At 46.4% G+C, this 23,522-nt stretch overlaps 1 protein-coding gene across 4 annotated transcripts in view; it reads left to right on the forward strand.

Moving 5' to 3' along the window:
• LOC137411203 (single-stranded DNA-binding protein 2-like) overlaps positions 1-23,522 on the forward strand; it is a 104,223-nt gene that overhangs the window by 65,459 nt on the left and 15,242 nt on the right. For all 4 annotated transcript variants that reach the window (XM_078769679.1, XM_068096611.2, XM_078769690.1 and 1 more), the window contains exons 7-11: positions 7,047-7,106; positions 7,199-7,265; positions 13,247-13,308; positions 13,452-13,543; positions 13,721-13,769. In XM_078769679.1, the coding sequence (XP_078625805.1) occupies positions 7,047-7,106; positions 7,199-7,265; positions 13,247-13,308; positions 13,452-13,543; positions 13,721-13,769 (330 nt within the window). The remainder of the gene's footprint in view (positions 1-7,046; positions 7,107-7,198; positions 7,266-13,246; positions 13,309-13,451; positions 13,544-13,720; positions 13,770-23,522) is intronic.

Below are 23,522 nucleotides of genomic sequence, written 5' to 3' on the forward strand. Positions count from 1 at the left end.
CTAACCCCCGCTCTAGCGGGGAAAATGGCCTCAAAACGATCATTCATTCATTCATTCATTCATATGTATATATCAGATATTGTTACGAATTTGGTAGAGCAATATGTAGAGCAGAGTAGATCTGAGTAGGCAACATGCTTCGACTGTCGCGATAGGGAATCTACCTGTAATAAGTCATGTGTACGCGTTTTGTCGGTTAAGATGTATGATTGTTAAACTACCAGGAGATTCGTGTGTTAAGTAGTGTTGGGAATAATGAGTAGAGCCCTTGTGTGTCTCACCTGGTTAGCCAAACCTTTGTCCCTTTTGGCACTGCAGACCACATAGACACTTGGTTAGGATCCCTTAGTACAACATTAATGGCGCCCTTCCCCCCTGATACGACTTCGGAAGAAATCAGGCCAGAACACCGCCACAAATGGCCGCCACCATTTACACCTCCGAGAGGCCTATCCACCTCGCATAGCACGTGCTGTGACCAAGGAGAGGCAGTGGGCATGACCTGAGCGAGCCGGCGAGTCGGGGGAGGCTCTGATTGGCAGAGCAGTGCGCCAATGCTGACGTCACCGGCCGGGGAGATGAGCGGAGAGCCGAATGCCATTGCGCAGTTCAGTGCAGATCTGATCCCGAGTTGAGCAGGAGGATTGAGAGAGTCGAGTTCCATTCCTGAGTCGAGTTGAGTTGAGAGAACGCCAGGCAGTTCGTTTGAGGTGCGCACGGGCAGAGTTGGCAGTTGATCCAGAGCAGTTGGATTCCTGGCAGTTCGCAGTTCAGCGCAGTCGATCCCGAGCAGTTGGATTCCTGGCAGTGCAGTGCAGTGCAGAGCCCGAGTCCATTTTGAGCAGTTGGGTTTGAGACGCGGCAGGACTTTGGTCCGAGTCGACCTCGTGTGGAGCCGTTGGACGCGTGGCGCTTGGAGCGAGGCCTTGTGGGACTTGGGGCGAAGGACCTCGTGGTGTGCGGTCGGGCCGGGCAGGGCGGTGTTGGACAGCAGCCAAGGAAGACGACGAGACAGATAAGCCCGAGCTCCGTGTACACTTGACATAAATGACGTGTTTCTATGGTATTCATATCCCCTCGTCTCGTTTTTGATATCTGGTGTGCGGGATCCCGATTTAGAATAGTTCATTACCAGCGTGTATTTTCATCCTTCCTCAACACATGACCAAACCATCTCAACCTGTTCCTCTTCACAGCATCAATCACAGGCTCTATTCCCATCATCTTTCGCAATTTATCATTTGTCTTCCTCTCTCTCTCTCAACGATACTCCGCACATCCGTCGAACCATTCGCATTTCTACCCTTTCCAACCTTCGTTGCTGCTCTACGTTCATTACCCATGTCTCGCTCCCATAAATCATAACACTTCTCACACATGCAGCATACACCTTTCCCTTCAGCTTCAACGACACTCCCCTCATCATCAGCACGCCACTCAATTCCCGAAACTTCTTCCATGCACATCTCACTCGAGCAACCGTTGCCGAGTCTGATCCACCTTCTCCATTCAGCATGTCTCCGAGGTAGCAAAATGTTTTCACACCTTCCAGCTTCACGCCGTCTCCAAGATCCAACTCAACATTTCCTCCATCTGCAGCTCCCTCTGTGCACACCTTACATTTGAATGTAGCTGCCACACTGGTTAATGACCCTCTCAGACCACTACATTTTTGATGAACCCACTCAGCGCACATTGTACACTGAATGGAGTTCACTCCGACACCCTTCCTCCACACAGCACAGGGCCACTTCCCAGTTCTTTCCACCTCACCACATGCTTTACCACTTGCCATCACCTTCGTCTTTCCGATATTCACCTTCAGACCTTTTTTCTCCATACATTCCTTCCACGTGTTCATCTTTTCCTTCCGGCCATCCATACTTTCCGCAATCAACACCAGATCATCTGCATACAACAACTCCCACGGTAAACCCTCCTTTACTTTCTGAGCCAGCACCTCCATCACAGCTACAAATAGTAGTGGACTTAGTACCGACCCCTGATGCACTCCCACCTTCACCTCAAACTCACCACTGTTCCCGTCCTTCGTCCCTACAGCTGTGCGCGCTCTTTTGTACATTGCCATCACTACTCTGATCAACCATTCCTCCACTCCTAACTTCCTCAATGCCCATGTCAATACTTTGTGTGGAACCCGATCGAATGCTTTCTCCAGATCAACAAACCCAAGAAACAACTTCTTCCTCTTCTCCATGTACTTCTCCTGCAACTGCCTCACAATGAAAAGCGCATCTGTCGTTCCTCTTCCTGGCATGAATCCAAACTGCATTTCGTCGATCTTCACTTTCTTCCTTATCCTCCTCTCCAACACCCTTTCCAGTACCTTCATTCCATGCTCCAATAACTTTATCGCTCGGTTTGAGCCATACTCCAGAGGGTCACCTTTCCCCTTGTATAGAGGGACGAGGGTACTCAGTTCCCAAACCACTGGAATGCGGCCTTCTTTCACCACCAGATTACAGATCTCTGTCATTCTCTTCACACCCCAACTTCCTGCTGCCTTCAACATATCTCCCACAACTCCCGTCGGCCCTTCCGCTTTTCTACCCTTCATTGCTTTTATCGCTTCCTCAACTTCCTTCTCAGTTATCTTCTCTGCTGGTCCTAAAACTGGGTTACTCTCTATGTTGCCATCCCATTCATTCTCTGTATTCAACAGCATTTCCATATATATTTTCCATCTTCCTTTAATTCCATCTGGGTCGTCAACGATTTGTCCCACTTCATCCTTCAAGCAACTCACCCCCATCACATCACACCTCTCTTTCGCTATCTGCTTTGCAATCCTGAATACTGCTTTCTGACCCTCTTCCGAATCCAAGCGTTCTCCAAACATTTTCCTACATGCCTCCTGTGCCTTTGCTACCTCTTTCTTTGCAGCCTTCTTGGCTGCCTTATAACTTTCATGCTCTGCTGTTTCTGCTCCCGTACCCTTCGCCTTCTGCCACTCCTTGAACTTCTTCCTCTTCTCGTCAATCCTCTTTCCAACTTCATCATCCCACCACCATGTTTCCGAGTGCCTCGGTGGTCCTTTTGTCCATCCACATACCTCACCAACAGCTCCCAACAGACTAGCTTTCATTGACATCCAACCACTTTCAAGCTCAACCACATCATCCTCGACCCTACTCAGCCTCTCTTTTAATGCCTCCCTTACTGTCACCTCTTTCAACCTCCACACCTTCATTTTCGGTTGGTACTTCACCCGCCGAGCTCTCCTCGCACCTTTCACCCTTACGTCGCAGACAACCAAGTGGTGCTGTGAAACAGACTCCTCCCCCGGGATCACCTTTGTGTCCCAGAGGTGCCCCCTATCTCGCCTACGCACCATCAGGTAGGCAACGGTTGTCGTCGACCCACCTGACGTGTATGTAACAAGCTTATTATCCTCTTTCTGGAACTGAGTATTACAAATCAACAAATCAGCTCCATCAGCAAACTCCAAAATCCTTTCACCTTCTCCATTTCTCACACCATATCCGTAACCCCCATGAACTCCGTCAAAACCATCCATACTCCTTCCCACATGTCCATTTAGGTCTCCTCCTACCACAACAACTTCCTCATCTTTCACGTTTTCCATCAGCTTCTCTATCGCACACCAGAACTTGTCCTTCTCTTCATCGCTTCGACCAACCTGCGGAGCATATCCCGAGATGACGTTCACCAAGAGCTTTCCAATCATCATTTTCACTATCATCAACCTATCGCTCACTCTAGTCACAGTCACCACACTGTCTACAAACTCCTCAGAAAACAGGACACCAACACCATTCACACCCTCCAGGCACCCTTGCCACACAAACTTGTATTTCTGACCCTGCCTACCCTTCACCATTCTCACACCACTTCCCTTCCATCTCGTCTCTTGCACACAACATATGTCAACTCTTCTTCTGACCAATACTTCCACCACTTCTCCTGATCTCCCTGTCATTGTCCCTACATTCCATGTCCCAAACCTCAGAAACCGATCTCCACTTCGGGCTGTACCCTGCCCACATGTAGTTGTAATTGTCATGGTTCTCTTTTTGAGGCAATGTTTTTATGGCCGGATGCCCTTCCTGACGCCAACCCTCTTAGTCGCCTCTTACGACACGACACGCAGGGATATGGCGTACCTATTCTTATCCAGGGTACACACTGGGAAACGTTTAAAACATGGAAATTGTTGGGGGGGGGGGGGGCGTCAGCATCACGGCTGCGGTTTAAACATATTTAAATAAATATTTAAACAAAACCATGAAAAACAATCTGGGAAAAGTCTCTAAGTGAGAACGTGGATTTGAGAAAGCAGGAGCAGAGGTGAAAGAAAAACGAGATATAGGGGGCGGGGCACAAGTCGAGACGAGGAGGCCGCACGAGACACCAGGCCGCACGAGGCGCGAACAAAGAAACGACTAATTACACACAAATTTGCAACAACTACAAAACCAAAACCAAATAGAAACACACAATAACACATACACAACAAAATACGCAGCGGAAATTTGACAAAGAAACGAACGGGAAAACACTCAAACTTTGATGCCGTGGAGAGATCGAAGCAAGCCCCGTCGCTCGAGGGACCGGAAGTCCGCGATCCGCGATCGCCTGATATAAATTTCGGCGGTTGCGCGACAATATATATACTCAACATCGAAAAAAACATCAAATCTTCAGAAAGACGCTCATTGAAATCCTTCCCCTAAAAATGAAAAATATTTGAACACAGGTAAAGTTCAGCTATCTTTACTAAACACATGGCAATAAACAAGACTTTCCCGAGTCAATAAACAATAATTTCCTGACATTGATCTCGCGAGATCTTGTCGGGGCAGTCACGGTTTTTCGAAGCTGTTCCACGATCTTCACGCACGCTCGTCGAAGTTAAGTAATTGTCACAATTGTATTTTTGTCGAAACTGTATTTATCTTACGTGTGTGTACCTTTTGTGTGTCCCTCGGAAGATTCTCGGTGTTAATCTTTCATACCTGTATAAAATAGTCGAGTATTTCATGCCGCGCGGCCCAGTTGTCCCCCGTCGCACAGCGGAGCAGAAGGGGGACCATGGTTTTCCCCTTCGTCCGTGCGTCCGTCCGTCCGTGTGTGCGGGCGTTCGTGCATGCGGGCGTGCATGCTTAAGCGAAGGACCGCATTCGAATTTGGTGTGTGGGTGCAACCCACGTCAAAATCCAAGATGGCCGCCGCCATGTATGTCTGATGCCATGTATGTCTGAACCTTGAGCTCAATATCTTGAAAAATAAGCGAAGTACCAACTTCTAATTTGGTGTGTGGGTGTATCTAGGCATAAGGACGAACGCTATTGAAAATTGGGTCGCCACGTCAAAATCCAAGATGGCCACCGCCATGTATGTCTGAACCTTGTGAGCGGAATATCTTGAAAAATAAATGAACTACTAACTTCGAATCTGGTGTGTGGGTGTATGTAGGCATAAGGAAGAACGCTATTGAAAATTGGGTCGCCATGTCAAAATGCAAAATGCAAAATGGCTGCCTTGCGTCTTCCACTTTGTCAACTCATCACTTCACCGATGGGGGACCGAGGTGTAACGCTTGTTTAAAAAAAAAGAAGAAGATATTGTCCCTAATTATTTTCTGTTGACCTTCATCTGGGGTGTTACGGCCTGAAGCACACCAAGCCCAGCCTTCAATCACACCGGCTTTATTTATGGGTTGATACACTCAACATCTAGCCCGACACATAAAACAAAGAAGGGAGAAGAGGGAAAAACCTGAGTAGGCCGGTCCAAGAGTAGGCCGGTCCAAGAGTAGGCCGGTCCAAGAGTAGGCCGGTCCAAGAGTAGGCCGGTCCAAGAGAGGCCCCAGTGCAGGCCCAGCTGTAGGCCCCCAATGCAGGCCCAGCAGTAGGCCCCCAATGCAGGCCCAGCAGTAGGCCCCCAATGCAGGCCCAGCAGTAGGCCCCCAATGCAGATCTAGCAGTAGGCCCCAGTGCAGGCCCAGCAGTTGGCCCCAGTGCAGGCCCAGTGCAGGCTCCGTGGTAGCCAGAGTTTAATCCAAGTCCACCGTCAGGTTCAGAGGTGGCCGCAGAGGTTGATCCGGCACAAGTCAACCTTCAGCTACCGAGGTGGCCGCAGGGGTTGATCCAGCACAAGTCAACCTTCAGGTACAGAGGTGGCCGGAGGGGTTGATCCGGCACAAGTCAACCTTCAGGTACAGAGGTTTCTGCTGACAACTCCACCAGCACAGAAAAAGGCACTCCGCCATGAGGCCTCTTCCAAAATGGCCACTCTCCCCTCTGAATCACCTTTCTGGCCCCTCCTCTGCCCCTCAGCCAATCATAGCCTTTATACCTGTGGACCAAACTACTTGGTCTAACTCAAAGGGGGGTGGGGGGGGGGGGGAGGGGGAGAGAAAGAAGAAAAGAAAGGTCACAGACCGTAACATGGAGTTTTGTGATTCCCATCCGATATCCAAATAAATTATTTATTTATTTATCTCAGGCTGTGTGTGCCACTGCTTCCGCCATCTTTTGAGCTCTGATAATTGGGTTAATTGAAATCTTCTGGAGGGAAATTAATTGTGATAATCCCCTTGTTTTGCCGAGACTTTTGTTTTTGTGTTAGACACGCATGAGATTGGAGTTGCATGCACAACCGCTTTGGTGATGTGCCATCCAAGTTTAGCTTTAAGCTGGCTGTCTACAGGATTACGATTCCCAACGTGTACAGTCACTGTCTGCAGTCACTTGCTGTTCTGGGTAGGGGGCCATACACATGACAGTATGTTGGATCTTACAGTATAATCCATTGTCCTGTATGTTTACAGTCATCAACTGTGCTATGAATGGGAATAATTATGGCAGTTAAAGAAGTAGTCGTCAAGAGAGATCAGATATACAGCGATCAGATATACATCGATAGCAGAAAGCTGAATTCAAAATTTATAAAAGTGAAATAACTAGGTAAAATATAAATGAAAAGGCATTAACAGTGGACGCATTCATCTTTTGGGTGATCTTCATTGTCTGGTGGTTTTTCTTTTGTCGTGTTCCTCTTAGGCATTCATGTCTCCTCGCTTCGCAGGCGTTCCAAGGGGGCCGCATCGAATGCCCAGCCAGGTACAATAAGATCTTCGATAAACCGTGCACATTGTGGAAAATGATTGCATGCATTTATTCTACTGTGCTTTATCTTGTTGTTTTAATGACAGAGCCTTGGAGGAATGCCAGGGACACAGCCTCTCATGCCAAATGCGATGGATCACACTCGCCAGCCAGGTCTGTTTTCAAAGCTCTTAACCATCTTGGTATTGTTTTTATGTGCACAGGAAAATGATGACAACTTATTTGGCATGGCATTGAAAGAGCTGCCAGAAAACATCCCCCAGTTTTTACCTCTGCCACCGAAGGAGGACGGAGGTTATGTTACACCGTGTCTTGTTTGTTTGTCTTTGTCTGTTTGTTTGTTTGTCTTTGTCTTTGTGTGCAGGATATCTCAAAGTTGTGGACAGGTTGGGTGTGTGACAAGGGTGAATTGATTAGATTTTGGTGAAGATCCGAATCCGGATACTATAATTTTTAGTCATTCTTCACCTTTGAGTGATAGAGCTAAAACCAATAAATAGCACAGCGGTATCTCAATAAGTTGTGGACGGATTAGGACAAAACTAGGTGGACATGTTGGGTATGTGACAAGGATGAATTGATTAGATTTTGGTGAAGATCTGAATCCGGATACTATAAAAAAAGTCATTCTTCGCCCATGGAGAGATGGGGCCAAAAACTATATATAAAGCATGATTTCTCAAAAGGTTATGGACAAGTTATGACAAAACTTGTTGGATGAGTTGGTTAGGTGATAAGAACAAGCCGATTAGATTTTGGTTCATGTCCGAATCCAGATCCGGCCTATCAGTGGCATACAAAACGTCAACTAATCAGCCATGCGAAGGTAATGTGTTCTAACGAGTTCTCTTCTGGTAGATTACTCCTATGAAATAACCTCATGGAGTGGATCCCAGTGTCCGGCTGTCCGTACAACCGCTAACATTGGACTCAAACATCTCACAAACTACCTGACCGATTATAGACCAAATTTGGTACGATGCATCAGGACAGCAAAGTCTTGTGGGGTTGTGCTCCACATCCAGATGCACCCCCTGCAATGTGGGATGAAAGGTCCGCCCTCCCCCCCCCCCCTCCCCCCCAAAAAAAATATTGGTATTTGATTCAAAAATCTTCTCAGAAACCGACAACTGGATCCAGACCAAACTGCCTATGCGGCATCGTGACCATGCCCTAACCTTAAGTTCTGCTCCCGATGGCCGTATCTCCCCGAGAAAGGAGGCCACAGGTTCCTTCCCCTAATCCCCCATATTCACGAAAACATATTGTTCTCACAAACGACATGACCGATATTGACCAAATTTAGTACAATATATCAGAACATAAGGTCTCATGGGTTTGTTCTCCCCATTTGGACCCGCCCCCAATAAGAAGATAAAAAGGGGGTTTCGCCTCAAATTCAGGTAATTTAAAGCCATGGAGAAATAGCTGTCAGTCCCCCATGGATCTATCATTTTGTATACTTTCCCTGTTTTGTTTTGTTTTATTCATTTTTTTGAAGTGTAACGAAAATGTATCTTTGTGGCCCCAAAATACAAAATAGCCAATTTTTCTTTTCTTGGAGCCAATGTACGATTTATCCTTAATTTATCAATTAATTATGGGCAAGTATTTAATGTAAGAAAAATAATTTGATGAAAGTTTCCCAATTATTTCTTAATATTATTATATGATATCTACTACTTTCTCGGAAGTAAATCGGAAATTAAAGTAGAGAATTCAATTTCAAGATTCAATCAAAGTTTTATTATTGACATTCATTTTACCAGTAAATTTACTACAACATGGAAAGTAACTTAACCTGTGAAGTGGCTAGGCCCGAGTGCATGCCCATACTTGAAGTGCAGCATATTTTAACAATTCCTCATTCAAACTGTTCATTCAACACCATCAAAATACAAATATGAAGCAACAACCAAAATGCTTGTGACTAACTTTAATGACTGATGAACGAAACATTTGCATCATATGATGAAACTGACTGAGAGACTGAACTTGATTTTGCCTTTTGAGCGGACTTAAGTTTTCTCCAAGTTACCAATGCAGCGGCAATTGTTAAACTTCTGGCAATTGTCCCGAGTTTTATTTGAAACAAGCTGATATACCCATCATGGAGGGCGCCTCGTTTCTGCAGATGATGACCGTTTGTCCGGTCCTTGAGTTCTGTGCTGTCTGGATTCTCAATTTCATAATCAACTCTTCCTTTTCTAAAATATTTCGTCTCCTTTTTTTTTATTGTATGTGGCTCAAAATAGTCCTTTAGGGCCATATAATAGCATTACCGGGGGTGACCCCAGAAGAGCTACCCACCGGAATGTCATGATTTACCATACCAGCACACTGGTAGTACAGCGGACTGGTAGTACAGCTTTCGTATTTTAACAAATTGTGCATTTTTTGAGAAAAGCATGAAATTTCTAGCATAGTTAGTATATACCATAAGGTTTATTTTCAGATGTGGAGGGAAGTCAGATTTGACCTCTGAGGACCGTGAGAGGTCAAATCCAAAATAGCCGCCAGTCCACCGGGTCTAATGTTCAAACGCGCTTATAGGTGTCATTTCCAACTAATTTGGGGATGCCCATTCATTTGGTGATACTTTTGCGATCGCCAGAACTCAAGGACATGCATTTAGGTCACGGTCAAGGTCAAATTACGTTAAATATCTATTTTTATGATACTGCAGTTGGAACTGCTATTGGAAAAACTTCATTTGAACTTTTAAAACTTTATTTTTTCAGGTACAGGGATAGGTACAGAACACCCAAAGACCAGAAATGATGAAAAAAAAAGTATTTACACTGCAAGGAATGATGCAATAACCTCTGAAAAAATAACTGTAGTCAACCAAGTATGTCCACCAAAACTTACATTAAATCAAGTGCAATGATGAAAATTTGGTAATGATCTAAATCTAACAGTCTCCAGAACAGAAGCACAGTGCAGTGCACTTGAATGCAGCTTTGGCACACTTGCAGCGTCCAGTGCACCCTTTCTTGCAGCCACAGTCGATCAATTCATGGCACAATTTTGATGCTTCAGGAAGAGTGGTCCAAAGAGGCTGCCACCCAGTTGTCTCCTTTGTCCAGCCCCAGTCAGGTGGGTCTGGCATCTCTGGATCCATGACCAATGCCTGGTTACAACAGTTGGCCTGGTAGAAAGTGCGCTTGATGTGCTGCTTGAGTGTTGCCTGGGTTGGAGGAATGTTCTCTAGAGTTCTACACTTCTGTGTGAAGAGCTGTTTCCTGGCATCATTCACTTCCGTGCTCTCACTGGTTCTATCGTACATCAGCACCACAAATCGCTCTAGCAGTAACATTGAGCCTTCACTGACCTCACTTGGCATGCCTAGGAGTTCATTGACAGCATCATTCACCTCTGGGCATCCCCAATTTAGTTGGAAATGACACCTATAATGTTTTTCTACACTATTTGGTTCCACAATTAAGCGCGTTTGAACATTAGACGACCTTTGACCTTTCTTTACACTACGGAGGGTGATATTTACTTAACAAAACAACCACAATTCTCAAATCCGTTACAATATATTACATAAAATTAAAGCAAGATACGTAATTGGTCGTGATAGTTCCGTGGTGCACAAATATTTACAAAGGGTGTATTTGTTCACATTTACGTTGGGGGGGGGGGGGGTTATCGGGTGGGGAGGGTGGGAGGAGGGAGAGGAAGGGTGATGTGATGTGGCTTGAGTGAGTCAAGGTACACTGCTGTGCCTTCAGAAAGTATTCACATCCCTTGACTTTTCACATTTTATGTTGGCCTGAATTTAAAATGGATAAAAAAAAAAAATTCTCGCCGATCTACACAAAATACCCCATAATAACAAAGTGAAAGCATGTTTTTACAATTGTTTTTACAAATTTATTGACTATGAAATACAGAAATATCTAATTTAAATAAGTATTCAGCCCCCTGAGTCAATAATTTGCAGAAGAGCCTTTGGCAGCAATTACAGCTTTGAGCCTACTTCGGTATGTCCGTATCAGATTTGTACATCTGTATTTGGGGAGTTTCTCCCATTCTTCCTTGCAGATTTGCTCAAGCTCAGTCAAGTTGGATGGGGAGTGTCGGTGAACAGCAATCTTCAAGTCTTTCCACAGATTCTCCATGGGATTCAAGTCTGGGCTTTGGCTGAGCCACTCAAGGACTTTCACGTTCTTGTTCTGAAGCTATTCCAATATTGCTTTGGTTGTATCATTGAGGTTAGTGTTCTGTTGGAATGTAAATCTTTGCCACATTGTAAGGTCTTTTGCACTCTGAAGCAGGTCCTCCTCAAGGATTTTCCTGTATTTGGCTCCGTTCATTGTTCTCTGTATCCTTACAAGTCTTCTAGTCCCTGCCGCTGAAATGCATTTCCATAGCATGATGCTGCCACCACCATGCTTCACGGTAAAGATGGTGTTAGATGGATGATTACCTGTGCTCTGTTTCCACCAGACGTAGCGCTTTGCAATCAGGCCAAAGAGTTCAATTTTCATCTCTTCAGACCACAGAATCTTTTGCCTCATGCTCTCAGCTTTCACGCACCTTTTTGCAAACTCCAGGTGTGATGTCATGTGCCTTTTTCTCGGGAGTGGCTTCTATCTGACCACTCTCCCATAAAGCCTAGATTTGTGAGGGGCTGCAGAGATTGTTGTCCTTCTGGCAGGCTCTTCCATCTCAGCGAAGGAACTCTGTAGTTCTGTCAGAGTGGTCATTGGGTTCTTGGTCACCACCCTGACCAAAGTCCTTCTTGCCTGGTGGCTCAGTTTGGTCAGCTCTAGGAGTAGTCTGGGTAGTTCCATATATTTTTCCATTTCGTACTGATGAAGCTCACTGTGCTCTTAGGAACTTTCAAAACTTTAGAAATTGTTTTGTATCCTTCCCCAGATCGATACCTCTGCAGAATTATATCTTGTAGTTCTATGGACAGTTCCTTGGACTTCATGGTAGAGTTTCTGCCCTGACATGCACTGTCAACTGTGGGACCTTGTATAGAAAGGTGTGTTTCTTTCTAAATAATGCCGATTCAATTTAATTGGCCACACATGTTGACTGCCTGGTGTTAGCTTAGCGGTTTTGGGTGCCGGCTTGCGATCCTAGGATCCTGTGTTCGAATCCCGGTCGATCGCTGAATTAATGCCAGGGGGGTTGACTCAGCCTGTCATCCTTCCGAGGTCGGCAAATTGAGTACCGGCTTGCTGGGATGAATGATCCCGGTGTGTACCCCGGTTTAGAATAAGTACACCGTATCCCTGCGCATCCTAAGAGGCGACTAAGGGTTGGCGTCAGGAAGGGCATCCGGCCATAAAAACATTGCCTCAAACAGGGAACCATGATTGGCATGGGGCCCGCAAGGCTAACCCCCGCTCTAGCGGGGAAAATGGCCTTAAAACGATCATTCATTCATTCATTCATTCATACACATGGACTCAAATCAAGTTGAAGAGAGATCTCAAGGATGACCAAAGGAAATTGGATGCACCTGAGCTCAATTTGGAGTGTCATTGCAAAGGGGTTGAATGCTTATTGACTCGAGACATTTCCGTTTTTCATTTTTAATCTGTAAAATTTTCAAAAAAAATTCATTCCACTTTGATATTATGTGTTATTTTGTGGATATCGGTGCCAAAAAAAATCTCAATTTAATCCATTTTTAATTCAGGCTGTAACACAACAAAATGTAAAAAGTCAAGGTGTGTGAATACGTTCTGAAGGCACTATAGGTGAAGAGGAGAGTAGTAGAGTTGTGGAGATGATGAAGTAGAAGTGATCACCTCATTGTCCAATGGCGAGTGATAGATTTAAGTGCATATTAGACACAAAAAGCCCGATCACGGGTTGAGGTTTCCTCATTATTTTGTTGGTCACGTGGTTGGCTTGGAGTGAATTTGCCGCTGGCAAACCGTGATTCTAGAAGGTTCCTCATTATGTACTTTGTTTTTGCCAGAACACCTCAGGTTCTCCATTCATGTCCCTTACAGGACCGTAGAGTGTACAAAAGCACAACTTAGTGAGTGATCGATCTTAATGGCGTGAAGGAGGCTTTAAAATACTATGACAATTTGCCGCTGTTTGCAAATTATGACTGGTATTCTTCACATTGTGTTGTATGCACACTGGGATGGATGCAGGACATGCATCGATGGGAGGTCCTATGCAAAGGATGACTCCTCCACGTGCAATGGGACCACAGGTAATTGACAATGATATTGTAGCTGTGACCTACATTCCAGGAATATTTGTTCTTTCATATAATGTATGTTTTATTTTTTTGTGTACTCTTGTAGCTACCTTTTAATCAGTCTATTCTTTTTCCCCTCCCCTACCCCCACATAGTCTGAGCCATGGTTCTCATTGCAGAGTTATGGAGGAGGAGTGAGGCCTCCCCATACACCTCTTGGTGGCCCCGCAATGCCTCCAATAAACATGTGAGATGAGAAAATTCGTCTGTCCGTCTGTCCGTCCTACCCTTGATCATGAAACACACCCATGGTTTATATCTTCAATGTTTCCAAAATTTATACTTAAAATATGACGTTTTTTTGTCTTGTTTGTTTGAAAAATAACATACAAGAATATATTGTGCTTTGTTTGTTTGGAATTAGGGGGCCAGGAGGTGGAAGACCATGGCCCAACACTTCTAACCCAAATTCTGTAAGTTTGAAACATTTTGCTCTGCTCACTTCCACTGGAGCATTTCTTATCCAATTTAGTTGATGTGCTTTTTTGTTTTGTTCCTCTTGTGCTGGGTCGTCAAACCAAATGCATGAATTTGAGACATAAACTGATTTCTTAATTGTAAAATGCCTTTTCTCATCTTTGCGATGTCCCTTTAGGGTTTCCCCTCCCCTCCCCCCTCCCCCCCCCCCCCCCGCCACCCCCTATCCCCCACCCTTCCGTATCTGATTTTACCTAAAATCCCTAGATTCTTAATCCATCAGGCAACAAGGTTCTTTAAAGTGGAATAAAGTCAAATTTTACATGAAGGAGCTGACTGATAAAGGTTAGCAGGTTCACAAAAACTACCGAAGCATATGGTGAGGGGAGAGGGTGTATGTGTGTGTGTGCGAGGAGTGGTAAGGGGAGGGTGTGAGGGAGGAGGATGGACATACACAAGGAAGAAAACAGATTAAACTAGAACGGTACTGGATAGAGTGCATACCTCCGAGGGGGTCACGCTTAATTTTTTTTTGTTGTTTTAATTGCCGGGCCACTAAAACAGAATTTTTTTTTTTGGTGGCCCAGCCGTATACTATTTCCTGGTGAATCAAACTTCATAAAAACCGTATCCACGTTTAAATTACTATTTCTCACGACACCGACAGATCAAATTTCAGTGATTTTCATACCAGCAACCTTGCAAATCGTAATTACAGGACACTTCTGTCAGCTACCTACTAACCTACAGCAAAATAATAGTTGGACAATGTATGTTTGTTCTTGCCGTTGAGAGCACATGGGTTCAGGGAACCGTACAGCACCATAGGCTTCATCATACAGTCCCCTTTTGCGTTTGCGCAGAGAGGAAATAGCCAGACCTTGGCGGCCTTGAACCCTGATGCTGTCCCCTCGTGCTTGGAGATAAAAGTTCGTGTTTTCCAAAATAGACCTGTCGCGTCAATGTTGAACACCTGCTCTAGCAGGTACTCCTTCTCATCGATGAGCTGCGCGAGTTGAGCAGAGAACGTTTTGGCTGCCTCCTGGTACGTGGACGCATGCTCAGCTTACATTTTGATGTTGCGGAAACGTTCCGCTTCCTGAAGCGGTCACACGACCCCCTGCTCACTCGGAATGGACTGGGGATGCTTGTACCCGCATCGCTCAGTGCATCATTCATAGCCGCACCTGCATCACTCGTGCTAGCACCACTCGCGCCAGCCAGATAGGCGTACATACGTCTTGCCTTTGCACAAATGAGAAGTCCACTAAAAAGCATGTTTTTCTACGAGTCGTCCTCTATCCGTACATTGAGAGCATTCTCTCTCCATCCCTTCAATGTGGACGTCCCGGACCTGGGCGACCACTTTGGTGCTCGGTGCAGCGCTCGCCGCAACACTTTCTCGGATCACCTTCTCATTCTTCCGTATGTAGCGGATAGTGGATTCATTTACTCCATGCAGTCTGCCCACAGAGGCCGTACTCTCTCCTCTCAAAATCCAGTCCTGCAGCTCCATTTTCTGGTTCAGTCTCCTCACTTAATTCTGCCTCTTTGCAGTCAATGCATCTCAGGCACAGGTCTTGCGCTAGGGAGCAATGTTTTATCAATGAGCGAGCGGAGCGAGAGGCAAAACACAGGTCAAGGCAGCGGGACGAGAAGAATGATTGAGACCCAGAACACGCTGGCCATAAGTAGTAATGTGGGCATTGTGGGTAGCTGCGGGAGGAGTAAAAATTCTGCCCATTGCTTGTGGGGGGTGTTGGTGGATGATACTGTCTTCAGCAGCTAATAATAGATGCGGTGAAGCATTTTAATTGTATAACTTGCGGGTAATTCCGTCTTGAGCAGCTGGTAATAGATGTGGTGAAGTGTTTTATTTGTGCAACTCTCGGGTGATGATGTATTTAGCAGCTGGTAATAGATGCGGTGAAGTGTTTTATTTGTGCAACTCGTGGGGGATGATGTCTTGCGTGAATACCCAGAAGGTGGCTGGCCTTTGTTGCTAGCTTGGTGATATGATCCTCCCCCCGTTCTGCTTCTTGAAGCGGTCACACCATCCCCTGGCCCCCTCTTCCGGCACGCGCATATGGGAGTGGGCTTCATGCCCGACATTACACAATTTCGCCACTCACGCGCGCTTGTCGGAATCATCAGCTTGCTCCAGAGCTGTTCTCAGTTCACGCATGGTTTGTGAAGTCAACTCTTGGATTCGGGCTATCGTGCCGGCTGTGCAAGATTTAGCTAACTCAGGGTCAGGGATTGAGGGCAAGGCGGAGTGGGAAGAGGGAGGTGGCAGATCTTGAACCCTCGCACCGTTCTCGTACAGGGGTGAATGGAGTGGCAGTTCTCATATGGGGATGTCTCGTGCCTCTTCCTCCGGACCCTGGACCAGTGGACCACCATGTGTTGTTCCCCTGTACCTTCATTCAAAACTTACTGATACACACACGGATCAAAACTCTCGAGCATCCAATGACAATGATCGTGATGAGGAGTCCCACGGCAACCATCATCCAATGAACTATCTCTGCTCCCCATCCTCCGAAGATGCTTTTCAACCTCGTGGCAGGTAGGGGTAGGCCTTATTCCCACGCACGAACATTGTCCCACGTGGTCCAACCCGAGAGCTTGCTATGCAATGTCCATCCCCCCTCAATTTCAAACTCACTTTTGCAATGGGCCCATCATTCAGTAATGTGATTACCTCCCAACCTCGATTTACCCTACTCAGGGTCCTCTGGCATGTTGAGTTTCCCCAATGTGGCGTGAATAATTTTTATATCCCAGGCTTTCTAGATAAACGGATCTTTCCTCTTGTCACACCAGCTACCTGCCTCGATACCTGCCAATAGGTGTTCCGCTCATGTTCGTGCTCCTCTACCTCCTCGTGTTCCTCCTGCACCATATTGTCGTCTTCCTGTGATCAGAATATCTTACACTGTGTGGTGTGCACCCACGACGGTTTTTTAAATTTATTGTATACAAGATCGAGGCTCGTGTAGGAGCTAACATCAATCACACAAAAAAGGGACACACAAAACATACAATAAAGGGAGCGGGAGACAAGATGGGGGAGAGAAAGGGAAGCACACAAGTGCAACAGCAGAGAACAGGGACAACGGAAGATCTGTGGGGGGGAGAGGGCTTGGGGGGAGGAGGCATGGGAAGGTGGGGGGTGGGGGGGGGGGAGGTGCGAAACACATGGACACTGCTAGAACTTCCAGGAAAGAAAGAGTGTCGGTATTTCCAAAAAAAAAAGTGGATTTGGGTTGAATTAATGGGCGGAGAAGAGATCAAGGTTTTTGATGGGGAAGATAAGAGATGGTGGTGAACAGCTGTTTTAAAGACCTGGAGGGCAGAGTGTGATTGAAGAGAGTGAGGGAGTTTGTTCCAGAGACGGGAGAAAAGAGGAATGAAGGAGTGAAGGTGAGCAGAGAGTCTTGATTTTGGCAGTTTAACCATAAGAGGGTTGCTGGCAGATCTTGTGCGACCTGTAGGAATATTTGGGGGACAGAGCACAGAGAGAGCTGTGGGAGCAAGGCCGGAGAGGAGTCTGTAGAAGACGGAAAGACCACCAACCTGCCTGTGGTGTGAGTAAGTGAAAGGCCCTCGGAGTTAGCTTCATCGCAGGAGATTCCAATGCTTCTGAAAGCTTTTGTTTCAACAGCGTGAAGCCGAGCTAGGTGTGACACAGGAGCACCAGCCCAGAGGGGAGAACAGTATTCCATTAAGCTGCAGATGAAAGCCTTGTACGTGGTGAGGAGCTCAGGTGTGCCAAGGAAGGACTTCGCACGACGGAGGATGCCCAGTCGGCGACTGGCTTTGGAGGCCAGCTTGGAAATGTGGTTTTCCCAGGAAAGATCATGGCAGATATTGAGACCCAAAAGCTTGAGTGAGAGAACTTCTTGGAGAGGATTGTTCAGAAAGTAGATGGGAGGGTTGTCCAGTCGGTCCTTTCGGAGAGACATAGTAGGAGTGTGAGATTTGTCAGGATTGAAAGCCATTTTGCACTTGTTTGACCAGTCTGTGATTTTGTCCAGGTCTGCAGAGTGAGGAGGCTGTAGACTGCCGATCTGAGATATGAGGAATGGAGCGGCAGAGTGTGGAGTCATCAGCAAAGAGATAGAGAGGATTTTCAAAAGAGTCAGAGAGATCATTGATGAAGACCAGAAAAAGCACAGGGCCCAGCCTGGAGGAACTCCAGCCTGAACAGGAAGGGGAGATGAGAGAAACCCATTCAGGGCCACACGTTGACTATGACCAGAGAGGAAGTCCGTAAGCCATGCGTGGAGATTCCCATGGATAGTGAGGAGGAGAGTGTGGTGAGCAGAGCGGGGTGACAGACTGTATCGAAGACACGTGATATGTCAAGGGAGACAGCTCTAATTTCCTGTTTGGCATTGAGGACCTCCATCCAATGTTGAGACCATAGAAGCAACATGTCCAGAGTAGAGTGATCTGGTCGGAAGCCAAATTGATGATCAGAGATCAAGCCAATGAAAAAAAGGAAAGATTTGATATCCGAAGCAATGATGGATTCCATGACTTTGCTGATAATTGGGAGAAGGCTGATTGGTCTTGTGGTTGCATGGATCTGTTTTGCACCTTTTTGTGTAAAGCAGTAATGTTTGCTGATTTCCAAGCTGATGGCAGATGACCTTGAGCAAAAGAGAGGGTGAAGAGAAGAGAGAGAGGGTGAGATAGAGCGGCAGAGCATGATTTTAGGACACGTGGGCTGATGCCGTCTGGTCCAGTTGCAGAATCATAGTCGAGGATTGACAAACTTCTCCACCTTGTCAGGAGAGAAGGGCACAGAGTCCAGGAGCAACTGGGCACGGTGGGTACAGAGAGGGATGGGTTTGGGACACATGATTTTGAGGCAAACACCGAGTTGAGGCATTCAGCTTTTTCATGTGTGGAGTCAGCTGTGTAGCCATTTGAGGTAAGGGAGGGGGTGGAAGGGGAACAAACACCAGAAACAGATTTGACCAGATGCCACCAATATTTGGAGGAGGGAGACAGGTTTGAGAGTTCAGTCTTGAGAGTGGAGAGATATTGTTTCCTGGCTCTCCTGAGAGTAGACACACACTTGTTCCGAGCTTGGTGGAAGGAACTGAGATTGCCTTCAGTTGGATTTGCCTTCCAAGAGGCAAAGGCAAGTTGCTTCATGGCAACTGCCTCACCACAAGCTTCAGTGTACCATGGATCGGAGGAAGGGTTTGACAACTGAAGACGAGATGGGATAAATCTGTGCATGAGAAAGAGAGCAGTTTACTTTGGAAGAATTCTCAGGAAGAGTTGATGTCAGAGGCAGTAGAGATAGGAGACCAGTCCAGATGATTGATGGCTGCTTGAAGACCGTGCCAGTCAGCCTGAGTGAAATGCCAGACTCATCGGCGCTGAGGAGGCTCTCTGAGATTGGCCAGAGATATCCACTTTAACAAGGAAATGATCAGAAGAACCTATTGGAGCAGAAGAAGAGCAGCAGATATTTGCAGGGAATTTAATCATTATCAAGTCTAGAAGAGAAGATACTCCATTGACTGAGATCCGGGTCGGGAAATTGTCAGATTGTGTCAGTCCCAGTGAGTCGCAGAAGTCCTTTGCTGAGGTGCCATGGCTGGTGAGAAAGAGGAACCTTCACCAAGCCAGCTGGCATGATGACAGTTGAAGTCACCACTTATGAGGAAGAGAGAGTTGAAATGAGTGGATAGAAGTTGGTCTATGTTGTCAGACAGGGAGATGTAAATGGAGTCATCACTGTTTGGAGGATGGTACAGAACACATATGAACAAAAGGTTGGAGCGGAGAGGAAGCCATAGCCAGAGGTACTCCTGGGGGTGGGGTGGAGAGAGGGCAGTGCAAGGAGAGTGAGGAAGATAGTTTTTTTTATATAGATAGTAACCCCACCTCCAGGACGAGGCCCAGGTCCATCATACCGGAAGAGGGAGTAACCAGGAAGAGATATTAAAGAATCAGAGACATCTTGAAGGAGGAAAGTTTCTGTTAAGCAGATTACGTCTGGTTTGTCAGAAGCAACCTGTATGGAGAGATCAGTCAGGTTTGAGCGAAGGCCCCGGATGTTTGAAGTCCATACCGTTAAGGAAGAGGGAGGGGGAGCATCGGGTACATGACAGGGGAGGGGTAGGGTAAGATGAGGGGTGAGAGGGGGAGGTAGGGAGAGCTGTTGATAGTGTGGGAGATTGCAGAAGAGTTAGGAGAATGGGAACGATGAGGAGGACAAAAGGTTTGATGGTGATGGAAAGAGGCACAGTGAGATGTTGTTTGAGGGGGGGGGGGGGCAGGGCATAGTCGAAGGTTGGAGGAGGTGGAGGTATGTGATGGAAGGGAGAGGAAGTAGGGAGGGGGCAGCTTTGAGGAGGAGGTGGTTGGGGTGAGATTTGGAGAGTGATTGTAGGGATGGAGATTAAAGAGGAGGGGGGAGTTTTGAAGGGGATGGGTGAGGGGGGAGTTTTGAAGGGGATGGGTGAGGGGGGAGTTTTGAAGGGGATGGGTGAGGGGGGAGTTTTGAAGGGGATGGGTGAGGGGGGAGTTTTGAAGGGGATGGGTGAGGGGGGAGTTTTGAAGGGGATGGGTGAGGGGGGAGTTTTGAAGGGGATGGGTGAGAGGGGAGTTTTGAAGGGGATGGGTGAGGGGGGAGTTTTGAAGGGGATGGGTGATGGAGGAGTTTAGGAGGGGAGGGGTGAGGGGGATTCTGATTTTCAAGTCAGAGATCCGTTTGAGAACGTTAGAGGAGGGGTGGAATGAAGGTGAGTTTAGAGAATGTAGGGAGGAATGACTGTAAGAGATTGAATTTTTTTTTTTGAAGAGGAAATTGAAAAATGCCTTTTAAATCGGAAGAAAAACAGCGTGTTGTAATAAACCACTGAATAAAACACTGCAGGGGGAAGTTTAAACATATTTAAACAAAACCGTGAATACCAATCTGGGAAAATGCCCTAAAGTGAGGGCGTGGATCAGAGAAAGGAGAGAGGGTTAAATGAGATGGAGGAAACTGGAATTGGAAGGGTGAGTTACGGCTGGAGATGGAAGGAAGAGGTGGAAGAGAAGGAGATAAAGGGGTGGGGCGAGGAGAGAAGGAAATAATAATTTTTTTGTATATAAAACATTAAACAAAGGAAAGATGTTCGGGGAAGTTAGGGGGAGAAAAGGACATCTAAGAAATAAGCAATACAGCGAAGGAAAGAACTTAAATACACAAAACACCGTCTGGGTGAGGGAAGCCTCAAGTTACCAGGCCGCACACGCTGTGCGAACAGAAAACGATTTAATGATACACAAGTTTGCAAATTGCAAACCAAGATTAACTCGAAAACACACAGTAACACATACACAATAAAATAACGAGCGGAAATTTGACAAAGACACAAATTGGAAAAATACGTAACTTTGATGCCGTGCAGACGTCGAAGTCGCAACCTTGCTCAATGGACCGGCTTACCTTCACACTTGACCGCGGTATGCGATACAAGAAGTACTTGATGCAGTCCCGTCCACCTGGGCTGCAGCGCTGCCTTCACCTGCTCAAACACTCCCGTGCAATGTCGTTTCGTTCCTCCAACTCAAATCTAAAGTACATATTTCTCATATCCACTTGCACCATCATATTTGAATATCTCAATAATCATTTTAAGTGCAAAAATATTACACATCCCAATCCTCATCACAGCTGGTAGTCAAAATCACTTGTGACACACTCATGCCGCGATCAGCGCACACAGCTCCGCCCACAATCACCAATCCTGTTGCTCGGTAACGCTGATGAGAGCGCATCCTCCGTACCTTACAATTTCACCTTTGTTTGCGCGTGCATGAATAAGTAGTCCGTGTTTTCCCTGCTCCCTGTAACGACACCCATTCGGCTCGTAAAGAGAACGAAACACGCAACAAAGTATGTTGTTGCGATCCCTCCGGTCGCAACCATCCGCAGACCACAACTCCCCAAAACTGCCCAACCACGCACATCGGAAACAGCCGTCCAGGTGCGCGCCGTCTTCCTCTTCACACATTCGTACTCTTCAGGTTCCCGCACATGCGTACACTCATCTCCACTATTTAGGTTCGTAGCATATGATTATGCGTTCACCACTTCTGAATTGCCTTCTGGGAACTCTCACATTGGATGCCAACACAGTGACACCACCGACTCAGTCACAGTCACAGACAGACACAGAGTGAATGATATTGAACACCAACACGTCACGACACGGTGACGTATTTGCTCTATTTATCGTGCGTACAATGCTCATCTGAGACCCAGTTCGAACACAAAGGGATGGATCACACTGACGTCATAACATTGAACAACCGAGATCTCAATCGCCATAACTATATACAGTGCATTCAGAAAGTATTCAGACCCCTTCACTTTTTTCACATTTTGTTATGTTGCAGCCCAATGCTGAAATCGTTTAAATTCATTTTTCCCTCATCAATCTACACTCAATACCACATAATGACAAAGAGAAAACAGGATTTTAGAAAGTTTTGCAAATTTATTTTAAAAAACAAACTGAAATATCACATTGACATAAGTATTCATACCCTTTGCTATGACACTTGAAATTTAGCTCAAGTGCCTCCCATTTCTCTTGATCATCTTTGAGATGTTTCTACACCTTGATTGGAGTCCACCTGTGGTAAATTAAATTGATTGGACATGATTTGGAAAGGCACACACCTGTCTATATAAGGTCTCACAGCTGACGATGCACATCAGAGCAAAAACCAAGCCATGAGGTCGAAGGAACTGCCTGCAGAGCTCAGAGACAGGATTGTGTCGAGGTACAGATTTGGGAAAGCCTACAAAAAAAATTCTGCCGCATTGAAGGTTCCCAAAGCATATTGGCCTCCATAATTTTTAAATGAAAGAAGTTTGGAACAACCAGTACTCTTCCTGGAGCTGCCCGCCCAGCCAAACTGAGCAATCGGGGGAGAAGGGCCTTGGTAAGTAAGAGAGGTGACCAAGAACCCCAAGGTCGCTCTGACTGAGCTCCAGAAATCCTGTGTGGAGATGGGAGAAACTTCCAGAAGGACAACCACCACTGTAACACTCCACCGATCTGGACTTTACGACAGAGTAGCCAGACTGTCCACTCGATCGCCTGCTGATCTGCGCGAGGGAGGAAGGTGGGGGCCAAAAACACCCCCAGACCTGACCGCCGCTCGCCCAGTGCGCGACTCCGACTCGCTCCACACGACCGCCCGGCACTGCCAATGGAGTCGTGTGATCCGATCACAAGCATTCATTCCCCATATGCGGCCAACCTTAATGCGGCGTACGGCCAACCTTATTGCTACCAAAAACGTCTTCTTCTTCAAATAAAATCGACACCCATTAATTACGTTCTGACTGCTGAGACTCCTCAGACCTTTGACGACCCTTCATATCCTGAAGATGCAAAACACACCAAAACACACCATCTCATAAAGATCCATTTTATTCGCGAATCCATACATTTAAGCTCGCATTCATTGGAGAACGAGCTGGGTTCGGCTAATTTGGGTAGCAAGACACCTTTTACACGAATCATCCAAATCAATGTGTCGTACCTTGTTCCCAGATGTGGAGAGGCCTCCTCTGACTTCATGCCTCCTCTCATGCTCCGTGGGGACTTCATGGGGAGGGACCTCCTCTGTGTAGCACGTGCCTTCACTTGTGACTACTCACTCATTCCCGTCTCTCAGGAACATAATGTTTCCAAAATATCCAAAACCTACCCCATGTT

The sequence above is a fragment of the Myxine glutinosa genome, chromosome 1 (genome assembly GCF_964187855.1).
Source record: "Myxine glutinosa chromosome 1, kmMyxGlut1.1, whole genome shotgun sequence".
In the NCBI taxonomy this organism is placed as follows: Eukaryota; Metazoa; Chordata; class Myxini; order Myxiniformes; family Myxinidae; genus Myxine; species Myxine glutinosa.